The 16,718-nt window shown below is 48.5% G+C and overlaps 6 protein-coding genes across 6 annotated transcripts; 3 read left to right on the plus strand and 3 right to left on the minus strand.

Moving 5' to 3' along the window:
* Window positions 1-3,324: 3,324 nt before the first annotated feature.
* On the plus strand, window positions 3,325-4,344 carry FSUBG_9858 (osmosensor SHO1; the record flags this gene model as incomplete). Its single annotated transcript, XM_036688415.1, has 3 exons — window positions 3,325-3,405; window positions 3,458-3,766; window positions 3,817-4,344. The coding sequence occupies 3 exons, from the start codon at window positions 3,325-3,327 to the stop codon at window positions 4,342-4,344; spliced, it is 918 nt and encodes a 305-aa protein (XP_036534618.1).
* Window positions 4,345-5,503: 1,159 nt separating this feature from the next.
* On the minus strand, window positions 5,504-6,066 carry FSUBG_9859 (mitotic spindle biogenesis Spc19; the record flags this gene model as incomplete). Its single annotated transcript, XM_036688416.1, has 2 exons — window positions 5,504-5,875; window positions 5,923-6,066. The coding sequence occupies 2 exons, from the start codon at window positions 6,064-6,066 to the stop codon at window positions 5,504-5,506; spliced, it is 516 nt and encodes a 171-aa protein (XP_036534619.1).
* Window positions 6,067-8,888: 2,822 nt separating this feature from the next.
* Window positions 8,889-10,496, plus strand: FSUBG_9860 (26S proteasome regulatory subunit N5; the record flags this gene model as incomplete). Its single annotated transcript, XM_036688418.1, has 4 exons — window positions 8,889-8,972; window positions 9,028-9,087; window positions 9,141-9,860; window positions 9,915-10,496. The coding sequence occupies 4 exons, from the start codon at window positions 8,889-8,891 to the stop codon at window positions 10,494-10,496; spliced, it is 1,446 nt and encodes a 481-aa protein (XP_036534620.1).
* A 216-nt stretch (window positions 10,497-10,712) lies between these two features.
* On the minus strand, window positions 10,713-11,599 carry FSUBG_9861 (serine hydrolase FSH; the record flags this gene model as incomplete). The annotated part of the gene is made up of 2 exons (XM_036688419.1): window positions 10,713-11,425; window positions 11,530-11,599. 2 exons carry the CDS (start codon window positions 11,597-11,599, stop codon window positions 10,713-10,715), a joined length of 783 nt encoding a protein of 260 aa, XP_036534621.1.
* A 2,311-nt stretch (window positions 11,600-13,910) lies between these two features.
* Window positions 13,911-15,027, plus strand: FSUBG_9862 (NIPSNAP; the record flags this gene model as incomplete). The annotated part of the gene is made up of 2 exons (XM_036688420.1): window positions 13,911-14,490; window positions 14,543-15,027. The coding sequence occupies 2 exons, from the start codon at window positions 13,911-13,913 to the stop codon at window positions 15,025-15,027; spliced, it is 1,065 nt and encodes a 354-aa protein (XP_036534622.1).
* Window positions 15,028-15,455: 428 nt separating this feature from the next.
* On the minus strand, window positions 15,456-16,565 carry FSUBG_9863 (uncharacterized protein; the record flags this gene model as incomplete). The annotated part of the gene is made up of 3 exons (XM_036688421.1): window positions 15,456-16,160; window positions 16,240-16,425; window positions 16,500-16,565. The coding sequence occupies 3 exons, from the start codon at window positions 16,563-16,565 to the stop codon at window positions 15,456-15,458; spliced, it is 957 nt and encodes a 318-aa protein (XP_036534623.1).
* Between the last annotated feature and the right edge of the window lie 153 nt (window positions 16,566-16,718).

Consider the following 16,718-nt stretch of genomic DNA (forward strand, 5'->3'; position numbering starts at 1 on the left):
TAAGGCTAACTTATAAACTTAAAAAAAAAATACTATTAAAGTAAATAAACCTTTACTAATATTAAATTTTAAAATACTAGCCTACTATAAAGGCCTTACTATTTAAGCCTTTATATAAAAGCTAAAAGCTTAATAGCCTTATAAGGCTAATAGGGAAAAAAATAGCTAGTAATTTATTAATTTTTCTACTAATTTCTTACTAAGTAGCTATCCTAGATTTTTAACCTTATCCTAGATTTTTGCCGCCTACTTAAAGAGTAGGGCTTCCGTTAGGTCAGATCCACAAGTAGCCCCAGAAAGTCCAAATAATCAGCAACGCGACCGTTGGGACTAAGCCCAAGCTTCTTGGTCAACTGGAGTAGCTCCACAAACAATGCTGCGCTGTCATTAATCGATCTGCTCTGTAGCTCAGCCGATCATCAAGACAAAGAGAAGCCACGCGTCGATGAACAGGACAAAGTAAGACATTCACATTGAACGTCATGGAGATCGATCGGAAGGGATAATCCGCGGCTGTGCAGCTTCATTCGTTGAGTTTGGTAGTTCCAGGGGTAAATGCCCTCCTCCCGTGACAGGGGTCAGCTAAAGTTTCAAAGAAAAGCCCTTGGTGGGTTTTCGTCGGCACAGTTGAGTAACATGGGATGAATCGAGACACTGGGCCTGTCAGAGCCCTTGGCGGGAATTGAGGCAGCCGGTCACAAGTTGGGTTCAAGTGTAGGACAAGACCTGAAGATTCAGGTTTGATGTTGTTGAAGATACGTGAGGTGGCGCACTGCTGGCTTGAATCAGGTAAGTATCACATCATGGGCTAGCAGGGCATTGCAACTTGAGGATAGAGAGAGAACGAAACTGAATGGTTGAGGATGACTATCTCGTGACGTTGTCAGGAAAGACCAAAGTCCATCGACAAAAGATGATAGATCCGCAACGGTAGCGATTAGCTGTGCCGATCTAACGGAACTGGTTTAGAACGATCAGCTGTCGCTGGGGTCTGATGCAAGCAATTTGCAAGGCATCGATAATCAGATCTTCTTGAGAAGAAGACGCTCGGGCAACATTGAATTGAGAGTTCAACTTCTGTGTTGAAACGGCCCGAAAAAGTCCACCTTATCTGAATGGATGTCACGAGGCAGAGCGTAAGGTAAGGTAGTCAATGTTTCACATTAGTGCTTTATTCGAGTTAAACACCAGCCACTCGATAGTAAGAAGGATCCAATGTCTTGCATCTTTTAAGAAGGCGCACGCGAGACTTCTTTGAGCTGAGTTGATCTGCCTCTTGTCAGCATTTTCTTTTATATAAACCCTAGAATTCATGAACTCTGGCCCTGTGCTTGACCACATGGTATCGACGAAACTCCCGAAATGGAGTCAAGGCCTGACAACCAGCCAATAGCCCGTATGAGACTTGACCCTAGTCGAACCTCAAACAAGACGGGGTAAGTAGAATATGTTAATTTGCAACAGCACATGGACGGTGTTGCCGTAGTTCGAAGTGTTCTGCAGCCACAGTATGAATTGGGCTGACTGCTTTTGAGACGAGTCAGATAGAATTCCTGTCCAGGGCGCCGTCAACTTGATGATGTTGGCGGGGGTAGGTTGGGGTTTCCAAGACGATGTGTACTCCAACCTTCACTGGACAACAGTCACAGTAATATCCATTCCTGCGAGAGCCTGGATGGGTGACAGCAGCTGAACATGCCAGAATAAGTTGAAGGTTGCCTGCACTCTATACCCAGCTTAGGCTGCTCCCATTTCTCATCTTGATCAATATTGAACGCACTGGAACGAATACCGATACCAATAAACCATCGCCCACAAGCAAGACATTGAAACGAAACAACTGCTCTCTTTCGTCTCTAATCCAACCACGGACTCGGCTTGCTAAAGTTGTCCGGCTTCTCCCTCTCTTCACAAAATCCACCCTGTCACGGCCACGACAGCTTCTCCAGATCCCAGAACTTGGGCCCGAGCCAACGAGCAGACGAAGCGCCACATTCAACAAGGGGCAGGGCGAGATTTTGATTTGCTCAGCGCACTCAGAACCATCGTCTGCCTTTCATTTCCTTCTGTAGTGGATTTAAGGCCCTGAACCTGAGCTACACCCACTGGACTGCCATATTACTTTTAGCTTTCCATCGGTTCGTGCCCGAAATCTCATCGTCTTTTTCTTTCGACGAGTTCTTTTCCTGACAACCACCTAATTCACTCATTTCCATATCATTGATTGATATACCTCCCTCTTCAATTCGTCACACGGACTCAATACGAACCGGAATCGGGCCAAGAGTGCCCTTGTCTTCCTTCCCCTGAAATTGTGCCCTTCCCGTCTGACTGTGACCGCGTCAGTCTACCGCTGCGACGCTACACACGGCGGTACCTTATTACTGGTCTGGTTACCAACAAGTACAACACAGCCATCGCTTCCTATTCGTTGCAGCGCTCATTGGGGTGGCAGCAGTGGCTTTCATTCAGCACAGAACTACCACTTGTTGTTCCTCATTACAGCCGCGCGCATTTGTACTGTATCTTGCACGAGTTGCACAAGCGGGCTATTGATATTGTTATTTTATTTTATTTCCTCGACCACGTTTATCGACTTGGGCTCCTTGCAACTTTGTTCACGCCGCAATATCCACTATCTCGCGCGTACGTACGAACCCAAGGTTCTGTGTGTGCCCGTTGAAATACCTAGGTCCCTGGTCTAGAACTGAACTGGACTGGACTGCCCCTGCATTTTCCCCCTTCTCTCACCAGCGCATCCCGCTCATCCATCCCATCCACTCAATCTGTCCATCTCTTCCCATTTCAAACCGTCCGTTCAATTCAATTCAATCATTTCCACCCTCCCCTTCTTTTCTTCCTTTCCCTCCCACTGAATCCACTCACCTGAGGTAATATTCTATCGCAACCACAGGCTTGGGTCATTCCACTCCTTTTCCTTTCCATCTTCTATTATTACCTACCTATTTCCTGTCATTCGACTTTCCTCCTTCTGTCGCGACCTCCCGCTCGCTCGTCTTACACCAACCGAAATCCTACAAACGATCGACACTGTTTCGCTTCGCTTGGCTCTGCACAGCACAGCAACGAGTTGCATCGACTCCGGCACACCCTTTTCGCCTTTACATCGTTCTTCTTCCGACGAATGCTCCGGTAGCAATCGACTCTGCTTACGCCTGTTTGTCCACCGACCATCTCCAACGAAGAAAGCGCGTGCCCTCACTCTAGCATCAGCCCCGATCGCCAGCTCGTTCGACACCGTTGTTCCTTATGCCATCGTATTCTCTCAACTCTCCCTCGCTTCAGAAAATGGATCACTCAAGAATGTATGGTCAGCGCAAGGGCATTCAGATGAGCAACATTCTCGGTGACCCCTTCGCCCTGGCCACGCTCTCCATTAGCACGGTGCGTTTCTCTTGCGCTCTGCCACTGCCCTCCCACTAATTGACCTTTGCAGCTCGCCTGGTTTATCACCTTTGTCTCTTGTATTATTGGACGGATACAACAAAATAGCGATGCCGACCTTGCTAAGAACGACCCTTTCCCAACTTTCGTGTGGTGGAGCTGCATCTACTCTCTATGCCTCATTGTTGGCGTCTTCGTCGTCATTGGAAGTGATGCCGTTCACACCTACCACGTCGCTGTGACTGGTTATCTCGCAGCAGGAATTGTTCTTGTCTCGTCCGGCATCAACCAGCTCCTTTACTCTAATAGTGGCGCCCGTGAGGCTGCCTCTGCTGGCTTTATCCTGCTAGCTATGGTTATCGTGAGTTGCATTCCAGATTGACTTCAGACGTAAATCTAATATGGATTTAGGTTATTTGGACGTTTTACTTTGGATCCAGCCCTTCTTCAACTCCTCGAGCTTTCCTTGACTCATTCGCCCTTGCTAAAGAATCCACTACAATTCATCGATCTACTATGAACGCCTACGGAGGCCGCCCCGAGACATCCAACTCGGTCCAGCCCCCTCAGATGTACACTTCTGCTCAGCTCAATGGTTTTGAGAATCCATCACCTGTGGGAGGTATCTCGCAGGTCGGAGGAGCACGCGGATCAGCAGTTCCTCAGAGCTTTACCAACTCAGTCATGCAACAACAACCACCGCAAGCCAAACCAAACAACTCTCCCGGCAACGACACCGAGGTCGTGCCACCCACTGAATACCCCTACAGGGCAAAGGCCATCTACAGCTACGAGGCTAACCCGGATGACGCCAATGAAATTTCATTCTCTAAGCACGAGATCCTTGAAGTGTCGGATGTTAGCGGAAGGTGGTGGCAAGCGCGCAAAGAGAGCGGCGAGACGGGTATTGCGCCCAGCAACTACCTCATCCTGTTATGAGCAACGATCCATGCATGGATTCCCTGGGATACCCGTTCGGCGATGTGCGATATATCGCCCGTCGAACACCGTCAGACCCACGTACGGGCTGCTCGTTCATTGTTTGTCGCATTTTAACGTTTTTAGAGTTACGACTCGGCGATTTGGTTTCTGCACTGGGATGGGAAATATGTTGGATGGAGTATATTTGGGACGAAAAACCCCTTTGTGTTATACCTCGGACCACGGCGCCTGCAACTAGGCTGTTCTTTTCACTTTGAATGTCTTCTTTTCTACTGTTCTCACTTATTGTTGTTCTTCGTTTTATCTATTACCCTCGGGGAAACCGCGAGATTTGATTCGAATAAGGTTTCTCACCCCCTGGCGAAGTGGCATAACGCCCGACGACCCGGTGTGGCTGTGGGCCTGAGTTTACGAGGAAACGTGCTCGTAGACCTGCGAGCAGGCTGGGCTTTGTGTGGAAAAGGTTGTATTTTGTCAATGGATCTGGATTGACCAGGTGCAGATATGAACAGTACCAAGCAAGCTGTAGTTACAACGACAAGGGATAAAGTATCTCTTGAACCTAGTGAACACGATGATTATTGGAATGCAAGCTGAATTCTCGAGTTGATCAATTGTGAGGTTGGGCTGAGTCTAAATTTAGGATCTGCAACTGGCGGGACCATCCAAGAGCCACTGAGACCAATGCGTGTGTTGTTAAGGTTTTGCTCAGGAACTCGTGGCAGCTTCTTTGGGGAAATGGGTATCAATTACATGTCGAAGAGAAGTTGATGGCTTCAAATCAATCAATCAATCAATAACATGTCGAATCTAGCCTACATGAGACTAGGCAATGTGCCCGTTATGGAGCTTGCGTCGTGTCCAAGTTAAAACAAACACTTGCCAAGATGAACTCAGCATAATCCTCCGGCTGGGTTCCGTATACGTCGCTGAGGAGGATTAGTATGATTCGATAGGTCGGAGAAGCCGGCATATATGTGCGGTGCGGATTCCACCTGACTTACTCATTGATCGGCACATCTTCGCGCCTCAGTCTTTGGGGCAAGATGTGTCGCAATGGAGGGCTTCGTTGCATCGAAGGGCCTTCTCCATATTGCCTCCGTTGAGTTGTTTCTCCGTTTGTCGTTCAGTGCGGTTTCATTTCGGCCTTCACTTCTCATCCCTCCAATCTCTTCCTAAGCTCCCTCTCCTTTTGCAACACCTCCAGCTCCAATCTCTCGACACCATAGCGCAGAGCCTCCTTGCGCTGCCGAACTGCTCGCGCGCGGAGCTTCTCCTCTGCAGTCAACTTACGACTCCCGGTTCTCTGTTTCTTAGACTTTCCGCCGTGTTCGTCGTAATCATCATCGGGGCGGGATAAGCGACCCTGCTGAAGCTCTGCGCGGGCTTTGAGTGTTTCGATGCGGCGCTCCTGACGCTCGATCTGGGAGTCTGCGCGGGCGAGAAGGAGAGCGATGTATGGTCCGATTTCGTCGCGTAATGAGGCTTCAGCTGCAGCGAGAGTGGGTTGAGGGATGAGTTCGTAGTGCTACGAGGTGTAAGTAGAAGCAGCGTAAGGTTAGTGGAGAGACTTACGCGGACGGTCTTAAGGACATTGACTAGACGGGGGAAATCGGATACGCCATTGCCGAGAGTCTCGACGGAGGATTCGAGGAATTTGAGGGAGGTGCGGAGAGAAGAGACGCAATCGGAGTATGTCGAGAGGTTGCTGGCGGCCATGATAGATAGCTACTGTGGGGTTTCTGGTGGTTGCTCGTTGGGTAGGCTGTTGATACGAATGTGTGTTACAGTACAGTCCTATTTTCGATTTTTCGATTCGCCGGTTACCATAAATTCTGGGTGTTTGTCCTTGAAGTCATGCGCCGGGTATCGCAAGCGGCTTTGGATTGTTTTGATTCCACTTGATGATGCGGAGCGCGAAAGTTGATAAACAATGACGATGGCGCACGGACCAATCGCTTAATTCATCATCTTCAACTGCTGTCCCGAGCTTCCTCCGACTTATAGGTTCAACTTCATCATATCAAGTCAGTTCAAAATTGGTTTACATTATTTCAATAAAGATTCTTTCACTCTCTCGCTGGGAATAAAAACTAAGGCTCAGTAGGAAGGTCTTATTTTATGTATGAATGAAATCTTCCGAATGAAAAATTATCATAACCTCCCCCTCAGCTTTCATGCCTTCAAATTGATTATTGATCCATATCCAGATCTTCAAGCAAATACCAGGCGTATAGAGAATATCTCTTGACCTTATTCTGTCCCTCCGATACCTTTAAATTGCCTTTTAGATTCTTCAAACTCCTGTTATACTTCATACAATATCTGAGTGGGAACGAAAAGTGCAGAATTTGACTAACTCAGAACCAAAGGCTGGGGAGCATTATTCACCTTTGGTTTACAACTCGTTTATTTTTACAATATTTGAGATATGTTTTATGGATGAGAATCAATCCTGGACTATTCTTGCCCTCGTCTGACATCCTTTCCGGTCATTTTCCAGCTTCCATACGGAAGTAAAGCCTCAATATTAAGGTATTCAGCCCGTCCATATTTTCAACTGACAACTTCAAGTTCTGAATAACACTAATTAAAGGGACTGCCCTAAATCTCATCAAAGGTTTCCTTCGACAGTTCTATCTTAGTGGCGAAAGCAAAGCCGTGGTCGGAGATGATTGGCTATACCTACAAAGCCTGCTAGACATTGCTCAGCTGTATGTTTTTTGCAGCCTAACTCAACAATCAATCACGTTCCAGACAGAGAGGCTTGAAATCACCCCTCGTCTAGGAGATGATGGATGTACCAGGCTAACTTCTCGATATGTGCCGTTCGGTTCTCTTCAGTCCCTGGCCAAGGCTAGTTACCTTGACTGCCGTCTATGGCTCAAAGTTCACGTCGGGGAATTAGACCATAGAATTTATATCTGCCCGCTAGTCCCTCTTTCAATACAGCTAATTAGTAATTACAAAAGCCTTCAAAGGAAGGTGCTTGAACCGCACTTTACTGCATCTCAAGGTTGTGCTGAGCCTCAATATGAGTACATACGGGGCAAATTCTGGGTGCAGAATCGGATGTTTGGCGCAACAGCCAGCTAATATACGGATTGACCGACCGGGACTTTGTCATCTATGTTTAGATTGGTCTTCACTGCATACAGTGCAATATATTTGGGCTTGGAATGGCAGTCTTCAATGACATGACAGCGATGGCTGTCTCACGATCTAATTATCATATATAATCTTCTAAGAAACACAAAAAGTAACCTATATAATTAAATCAAAACGGCCTATCTGGAAACTCTGTTGGTTAGTTTTGGTTATCTTTATTGCTATTGTGAGAATCATAGGAATGCCAGGCGGGGTACATGTCATTATATAGTAAAGTAGAGGTGCTTCATGGACGAAATTAGACATTCATCTGAGACTCTGTATCATTTTGTTAGAAGTTTCCTGCAGAGATCCGCCGTATTGGGAGATCGCATGTGATGACGCGATATTCCTTGATTGTACCAGCGGATATCACCCTGCAGACCTATCAAGCAATAGGAACGGTTTATCAGTTTGGCTCTTCTCAGGTGATTCTATAACGGACTGCCCGTTGAGTCTGTTTACGTATTTTACGGACTCTGGAAGTAGTCCTATATTCCCCAACTATACTTCAACTACTGTGTCTCCTTTCTCGGGGCTTTTCCCCATGAGCATTGCTTAATTATGAGCTTTTGGCCACTTCGGGCTGAGAAATCGAGTTAGATGCCGAACATATAGGTATGTTGCTGGCTCTGTGATTTGAGTATATACTGTTTGAGGTACATAATCAAAGTAGTCTCAGGTGGTATTTCTGCGCCTAGAACTTCAACTATTGCCAAGACTACACCGCAGTCTTGGAACATCTCTGTCTGGAATGAGGCTAAGACTAAACTTGAGCATGTATCAACAGTACAAAAGAGAGCACCATCATATAGCTATGCCGTCGTTCGTTGGGCATTAGTGGTTTTATAAGTAGAATTTGCCTGATTTTATAGAACCATCTCATATCTTATGTATGTACATAGCTTCCATTACGTAGTCTGCTACCCTAGAGTGAAGAATGAATATAGGTACTCTAAAACGTCTAAGTTTGGGCTCGTATTTCCTCAAGCCCTGCAGAGTTTAGCAAGACAGTCTTTTAGAGCGCATCCAGAGCTCATGAAATAAGCTTGACTGAGTCACGATATTGTCTTTGAACTCAGCCTTCATTTGAGGTCATGTTGGTTACGGTCACGTGCCATAGAAATTGGATGACGGAGAAGACGGAATCGGTCCCACTAAATTCCAGGCCCGTCTTCTCTTGGTGGGACCGAGAGATGGGCAGGCAGGAGCCTCTTGCGTGAGCCTCGTCACTGAATCGACCAGCAGCTTGGACTAAACCAAACACGCCCCCACGACCTTAAACTCATCGCAACAACATTACACACCAACAATCCCTGAACTCGAACCCTCCAATTCAAGCCCTGGCCGATACTTACAGATCTTGAGGGGACTACATCGCGACCACCGCTATCATGTCTGACGGAGTTTTAAAGCCCGAGAAGGACTTCTCGAAGGAGGTTGACCAGCAGCTTCCCGAAGCTGAGAAGCTAGCTGCGGTAGGTTTTTGAGCTTCGAGCTATTGATATTGAGCTTTTTCTGACACTTTGTTAGTCCGGTAACCTCCAAGGCGCCATTGAGAAGCTTGCTGCGCTCGAGAAGCAGACCCGACAAGTATGCATTGGTATACGCCTGCTCACTCCCCTTCGCCGCTAATCCGCTACTAGGCCTCCGATCTTGCGTCCACATCACGAGTCCTTATCGCAATCGTCACACTATGTAAAAATGCAGGCGACTGGAGCTTGTTGAACGACCAGACCTTGGTCTTGTCCAAGAAGCACAGTCAGCTCAAGCAAGCCATCACCAAGATGGTCCAGACCGTCATGGGCTTCCTCGACGACACTCCCGATCTCAAGACCAAGCTCTCTGTAATCGAGACCCTGCGAACAGTAACAGAGGGAAAGATCTTCGTCGAAGTCGAACGAGCCCGTGTCACCAAAATCCTTTCCGACATTAAGAAGACGCAGGGTGATCTAAAATCCGCCACAGAGATTCTTTGCGAGCTGCAAGTCGAGACCTTTGGTTCCATGGATCGACGGGAAAAGACCGAGTTTATTTTGGCGCAGGTCGAGCTATGCATTGAGAGCGGAGACTGGACACAGGCTGCTATTCTAGGTCGCAAGATCAGCACCCGCTATCTTTCTCGCAAGCCTAAAAAGACCGCCGAGCAGCTTGAGAAGGAGCAAAAGGAGCGTGAAAAGAAGAAGGCACGCGGCGAGGAGGTGCCCGAAGAGAAGGAGGACGACACAACTGATCTGAAGCTGCGTTACTACGAGCAGCAGATCATCCTTGCCAAGCACGAGGAGAAGTACCTGGATGTGTGCAAGCATTATCGGCAGGTTCTGGACACAGAAGCAGTTGAGGAAGACCCAGCCAAGCTTCGACCTGTACGTTGACTGCCTCTGAACTATCGATCTGCTTTGCTAATCTCCTAACTATAGGTCCTGCAGCGCATCATCTACTTTGTCATCCTTGCTCCCTATGACAACGAACAGCACGACCTTCTCCACCGAATCCACAAGGATACACGCAACTCCGAAGTTCCAGCTGAAGCAGAACTTCTGCGACTCTTTACTGTCCATGAGTTGATGCGATGGCCAGAGATTTCCAAGAGATTCGGCCCTCACCTCTGCAGTACCGATGTCTTTGACGCCCAGCTAGGTCAATCTTCGGATGACAAGGCTCACCAGCGATGGCAAGATCTGCGAAAGCGAGTGATTGAGCACAACGTCCGAGTTATTGCCAAGTACTATACTCGCATCCAGATGAGCCGCCTGACTCAGCTACTTGATCTTGCCGAGGATGAGACAGAGAAGTACATCAGTGAGCTTGTAACTTCCAAGACTGTCTACGCCAAAATTGACCGACCCGCACGAATTGTGAGCTTCGCAAAGCCTAGAGATGCTGACGATGTCCTCAACGAATGGAGTCACAACATGAAGAGTCTCCTGGGACTATTGGAAAGAATTGATCATCTTATCACCAAGGAGGAGATGATGGCACGAATCCAGCCTGCTAAATAAGATTTTGGAGTACATGATAGAGCGGTGAATAATTCATGACGGTTTGGGTGGTCTGTAATTATACAGGTTAGATAGTCCTCGGGACGAGGATGTATGACATGGCATTTGGTGTATTTCACCAAGTCTATCTATTCGTATGCGTCTTAGTCTATATGCGTCTTCCCAAAACTCAATGAGAACGTCGTAACAGAAACCATCCCTTGACAAGATTGTTCATTACAACTCTGCTTTAGGCTCATTGCATTGACCATGCTCCTTGATGAAGCCAGCCAGAGGCGCTGCCCACTGTTTGGACACGGGTACGTGGTGACCTCCTGGGTGAACAAGTACAAGAGGGTCTTGACAACGATCTGTGAGAGCCCGGCTTCGACTCTCGTCAACCACTGTGTCAAGACTACCCAGGAAGTGTAATGAAGGAGTCTTGATCTTGGGCTCGTAGCAGAACTGGAGCGAGTCGGGAGTGGCCCAGAATCCGGAGTACGAAATGACGAACTTGAGAGGCTTTCCAGAGTTTGCCTCTCTAAGGCCTCTCGCCCAATCTCCCTCTTTTCCTTCAGGCAGACTGCGTTGTGGCTCAAGAGCGGCTGCTACAAGAGCGGCCATGGCACCACCCTGACTAAAACCGCACACTGCATCGATGCCCTCTGTCTCTCGAATGACCTGTCCAACGGTAGCCATGCCCTCGTCAAATAGTCGATAATTGCCGGTGGCTTCATCTTTGCGGAACCACGCCCAGGTATCGGGTCTGTAGTCCTCTGGCTGAGGCTCCTCAGGGGGTTGATAGCCGGGGATGTCTTCTGGACTTAGACGGTTGGGACCGGTGGCATAAAGGAAGACAGGGAGAAGTGAGATAGGGTTGAGTAATTTGACGAGTGTCTTCTCCAAGGCACGGGTTTTGGCACGGAATAGAGCGCCAGATTGTGTGTAACCTGGTGATAAATGTCAGTGACTTACGGGTGAGTCCAGGGTATGCTAAAGATGGCGGAGAGTCATTCGGAATGCATCTCTTTGCATGAACGTCACCAATACTCACCATGAAGCATGAGAATCTTGACCTCATGTTTTCCATTGCCATTCGGCTTGGGAGCTGCTGTAGCGGTCATTGTAGGTAAGCAAACTTTGTATGAAGAAAAAGTGAAAGACGAGGCTCGTCTAGTAGATACAGTTGGTCTAGCAGTAGAAAAAATACTAAGAAGAAAACGCATCTATAGAAGAATGATGGGATGTTAGAGCGGACTTATTAAGTCGGTGTTGATAAGAAGGTTGTAGGCCGTATGAGTCGAGCGAGGAGCGCGAGGCAATGATTTGTCAGTGGTGGAAATCCTCAAAGGCATCGGGCCGTTGCTTAACATGACGGCACTTTATCCCCACTACAAACGTTGTCAACAATTCAGCAATGGCTGGCTAACCAAGTGCTTTAGAAATGTTCTCTTAAATGCGAAGTCTCACCTAATAGTTGAGGTCTATTATAAAAAGTCTACTTAGTCAAATCCAATGTAAGTGTTAACACCAGTTTCATGTCTTGATGCAAAAGTATCCTCATCAGAGTTACATTAATAGGTCTACCTATAGAAGAAATTGAATGCATCTACATGAGATAGAGAGGCACGGCGCAAAGTAAGTAAAGAAATGAGATATCATGTGGCCGTGATGATGGACCGCTACATCCACAAGAGCTTCATAGCCAGTATGTCGTGGTGAGTATTGGGCTATAGTTCATCTCCCTTGCACAAAAATAGAAATAAACCACGGAGCATAATGGTAGATTTCAGAGTGAGTCAAGGGTTTGTACTCCGTACAGGTCACATAATCAGACCAGACTTTGGTCTTGCTTCCCACACAATCGGACATCTGGAATTCAAGGGCATTCGTCGTTCGCAGTTACGTCCATGGGTAACCTTCGTATGATCGTTGTATAGGTCAATTAAGCCCCTTTTTTGATTCTATGATACAATTCCATCTCGTGAACCATGGCCTCGCGTTCGAGCGGGTCGATTATGCGTGCTAGCTGGACGAAATCCCATTTCCTTTCCATCAAACTTAGTGACCGCCGGACTTGGCGTTGGGGTTGCGGGGGTCGTTCTTCCACTCGGCAGCTGTTGTGTCTGATTAGTCGTCGCTCTGTGCTCATCTTATAGGGGTCGTACAGTTCATCATGGCGGACTGGGCGGAGTTGACGCCGTAGGCAATGACAACACCTGTATCAAGAATCAATTGCTGTCCAAATCTCATCGAAAGATGAATCCAAGTCGGGCGCGGCGGTATATGACCGGGAGAGAGTCGTTTTGTCGGGCGAATTACGCAATATCACATACCGGCAGCGAAGAAGGGCCAGTAAGGCTTCACTATTGGAGGAGTCAGCGGGACACGTTCACGATGGCGCAGGTGGACGGGCCACAATTGAACGTACAGAAGGGAGCGTTGAACTTCTTGAGGGGTTGAACACCGAGCCAAGACATGATGACGGATTTCGTGGGTATCGTGGAAGGTAGGTTCGGTTTATGGACTGTATAGCTTCAAGATTGAGATTGCTACAAAACGAGCCTTTTTCCGAACGACACAGCTCCGAGCGGGTTCTGCCGAAGCCGAGCCCGATTGGTTTTCTGTGTGCCTAGAGTCTAAGGCAGAAAGAATTTTGAAAGTCGCTGAGTAAGATGGGTACGTACTTCACCAGAGCTGAGGAACAGCAGGCCCAACCGAAACCCCGCATTCTTTGACGCGCTAAGCTGGGGTGACATCATCAGATAGCTCCCCAAGCTCCAGCTTTAAGAAGGTAGTGTACGTACTGTAAACCGTCTGATCTCATCACTCCTGTTTCCCTCAATCAAATCACTCTATTTTTCCCTTGTTTCTCTGTCAAAGGCTCATAGAGTCTGTACTCGTCATACTCGTCGTTGAAAATAACCAAAACTCACCCGATAAGTGCGGGGTGAATTATACATTCCCTGGGCGTGTAACCGAAAGCCGTTCCGTCCCTCCAACTCTAAGCTGCCCAATCGTCCACGCGCTTCGCCCTCCTCCTTAGGTTTGCCAGTGCCAGGGCAATCTCAACCAAAAGGTGCTTTGATACCACCTTGACGCTTAAACGCCTGCCTTCCCGCTTCTGCTGTGCCCTGCCAGCATTTGATTACCACCAATCCTGCCGCATCTGACCTTCTGCTTCCGTGTCCTCGGTGTACTTTCTCCTTTCAGCATCTCCCCTGTCCGTCTCGGTTCCTCTAAGATCTACAACCGCACAACTCCAACGTTTGACGTTTTAACGTTGTTGTCATCTGCAAGATCGCCCGCAATCTCCCCGCGCCCGCGCCAGTGTCAGCTTTATTAGACACCAATTGCGCCCATCCACCTCGAGACTTTGCATTTCCATTCCTCACCGCACCTCAATCAAAGCTCTAAACTCCAACGATTCTCAAAATGCTCAGTCGTCAATTTGCACGCGCCGCTGCTGCCACTCCTCTCGCAGGCGTGCGAGCTCTGAGCTCGACTGCTATCCTTAACGGTCGCACACCTTCGCTGGGAGATGTCAACCCTACACATGCAGAGGTCGATAAGTTCAGTCAGAAGCAGAAGGAATTCCGCGATCACCTGGTCGAGGCACAGAAGAAGCGAGAAGCCAGTTCGTTGCCCTCTCACCCACAGTCTGCTAACGTTCCTTTCAACGCGTCGGTCGAGGGCTCACAGAATGACCATGTAGGACGCTCTGAGGAGGTGAAGGAGCCTGAGCCTGCCCGCAAGGCGGGCCCTTTGACGAACCTCATCTACGGTACCAAGGAGGGTCGTGAGCTCGATGCTCAGCTCGAAGCAAGCTTCAGTCAAGTTCTTGCCCGTGGCAAGTACGTCCATTCGATCGTTCTTCACGAAGTCAAGCCTGAGAAGGTTGACGAGTATGTCGATCTCGTCGGGAAATGGTACCCCAAGATGGCAAACGCCCCCGAGAACAAGGTGAACCTGGTCGGAAGCTGGAGGACAGAGGTTGGCGATTGTGACACCTTCGGTAGGTTACGATTAATTGCATTACATTTTCTGACTACTAACCATTGAAACAGTCCACATCTGGGAATACCAAAAATACGAAGGTTACCATCAGTCCCGATACTCAATTACTCACCACCCCGAATTTGCCGACTTCAACAACAAGTTAAAGGGCCTAATCAACTCCAAGAACGTCTCCCTCATGCAAGAATTCTCTTTCTGGCCAACCACCCCCCCCCGATCGCTCGGTGGCATCTTTGAGCTGCGCTCTTACACACTGCACCCCGGCAACCTGCTCGAGTGGGAGACACACTGGCGACGAGGTCTCAAGGCCCGCCGTGAGGTTATGGAGGGTGTTGGTGCTTGGTTTGTTCAGATTGGAGACCTTAACACAGTCCATCATCTTTGGCAGTTTGCCAACCTTGAGGAGCGTCGAGGGCGTCGTGAACAGAGCTGGCAGGTCGAGGGCTGGAGCGACACAGTCCACAAGACAGTGCCTCTTATCCAGAGCATGAAGTCAAGGATTCTCGTTCCCATGCCTTGGTCTCCTGTTCGATAAATGCTCGAGCGGCAAGACGCCGCCGCTCTCATCCCACAGTATCCTGATCATCTCACCCGCCTGCTCAAATCCAGGCTGAACATACCTCCTGTACGAGATACGATGTCTCTCTGCGTTTTCAAAGCATAGTCCATTTTGTTTTATGTCAAGAGTCTTTACGGTTTTAGCGGGGGAGCGATGGAATGTGGATATGGATTGCATAGATAGATGTATTATCTAAATTTCTACAAATTCATCTGAAACTGAAGAACCAGTATCCGTAACATCGCGACATACAGTGATACCGATTTTAATGGTTTCGAAGCCTATGATAACTCAAAAACAAGCTTGGAAGTGAAAACCCCGCCCAATAATAACCAGTCACCTCAACGCCAGGGTATCCAATCAGTTTACATGCAAAGCTGCTCACATGGCCTTTCCCCTCATTTCTAAGAGTCAACACTAAGGACCTCAGCAATGTTCCTTCGGGCTTGGCCAAGCATGTGACTGAGGTAGCTGAGCTTGGACTGAATGGATATGAGACTCGGGTCTGCGCTTTCGACGCGTACCTTTTCCCGGACATAGACTTCCTGAACATCATTACTATCCACTTCTGCAGCGGACGATCCTGGCTCTGGGGTATGGCGGGCACTGCCCCGCTTCGAGCCGCCAATGTTGGACCCATGTGTGTTATACCGGAAAACGGTGTCCATCTCGTCGTGCTCCAGCCGACGCACAGTTCCAAAGGCTAGACCCAGCTTGGTGCCAAAATGAACATGCGCATGAACAGGTTCTAGAGCACGCAGCCACAGAATTATGCAGCTTTCTTGGAGACCGAGATAAAAGCTGAGGTTAGACCCAATTGATGGCACAAACTGATCTGGTGAACATGAGCACATCTGCCAAGCAGGATCAGAGTCTGTTAGAGGAGGTCCTTTGAGAATAGCTGATGAATCGGAGAGAGAATCAGCAAGAATGCTGAGAGTAGAGGCGAGCGAGCTAGCGTCCTGTGGTTTGGACAAGGTGATAGCGAGGAGGTCTATTGACTGGTTGAGGTAGCCGTGCAAAGCATCGAGGCCTTGGATATGAATAGCTTTGGACTGCGATAGGGATAGGGTCTGCGGGGGTATCGTTCGAAGCTGGAGATGTAGAGTCTGCGATCGAAGGACGTCAGCGTGCAGAACGAGGCTGGAGCTGCATGCAGGGGAACATGAGCTCAACAGGCAGCCTTACGCCTTTAACAATACGAGTGCCGACACGAGTGAGCGTGCCCTTTACTTTTTCGTTGCGTGGTGTGCTCATGACGAGTGTACTGCCCGGATCGATAGGCGCGAGGAGCGCATAGCAATCCTCTAGACCATGTTTAAGATCGCGGCAGACCTCGAGCGTTTCGTCGACGATCCAATCGAGTTCGCGCGCCTTTTCAAAATAGATCAGCATGTTATCTTGACTTGTTTTCTCTCGTTTCGCTTCGTCGCATGAGGTCGCAGTACCTGGGTTTCGGAGGCTTTAAGTCTGAGCTCGGCCGGCGAGACAGGAGGCCAGATTGCAATGGACATTATGAAAGAGGTGCCTAGCTGGTCGATACTACGCGAGTAGCCAGTTAGGCAGCCATGAGAGAAGATGGCGGCGATGAGGTTATAGCGATGGTGGACTGATACTGATCAGGAACGAGTTGGAGATGGACGAGTAGCCCGAAAGAATATTGACTC

This window comes from Fusarium subglutinans, assembly GCF_013396075.1.
Source record: "Fusarium subglutinans strain NRRL 66333 chromosome Unknown NRRL66333_c0000159, whole genome shotgun sequence".
In the NCBI taxonomy this organism is placed as follows: Eukaryota; Fungi; Ascomycota; class Sordariomycetes; order Hypocreales; family Nectriaceae; genus Fusarium; species Fusarium subglutinans.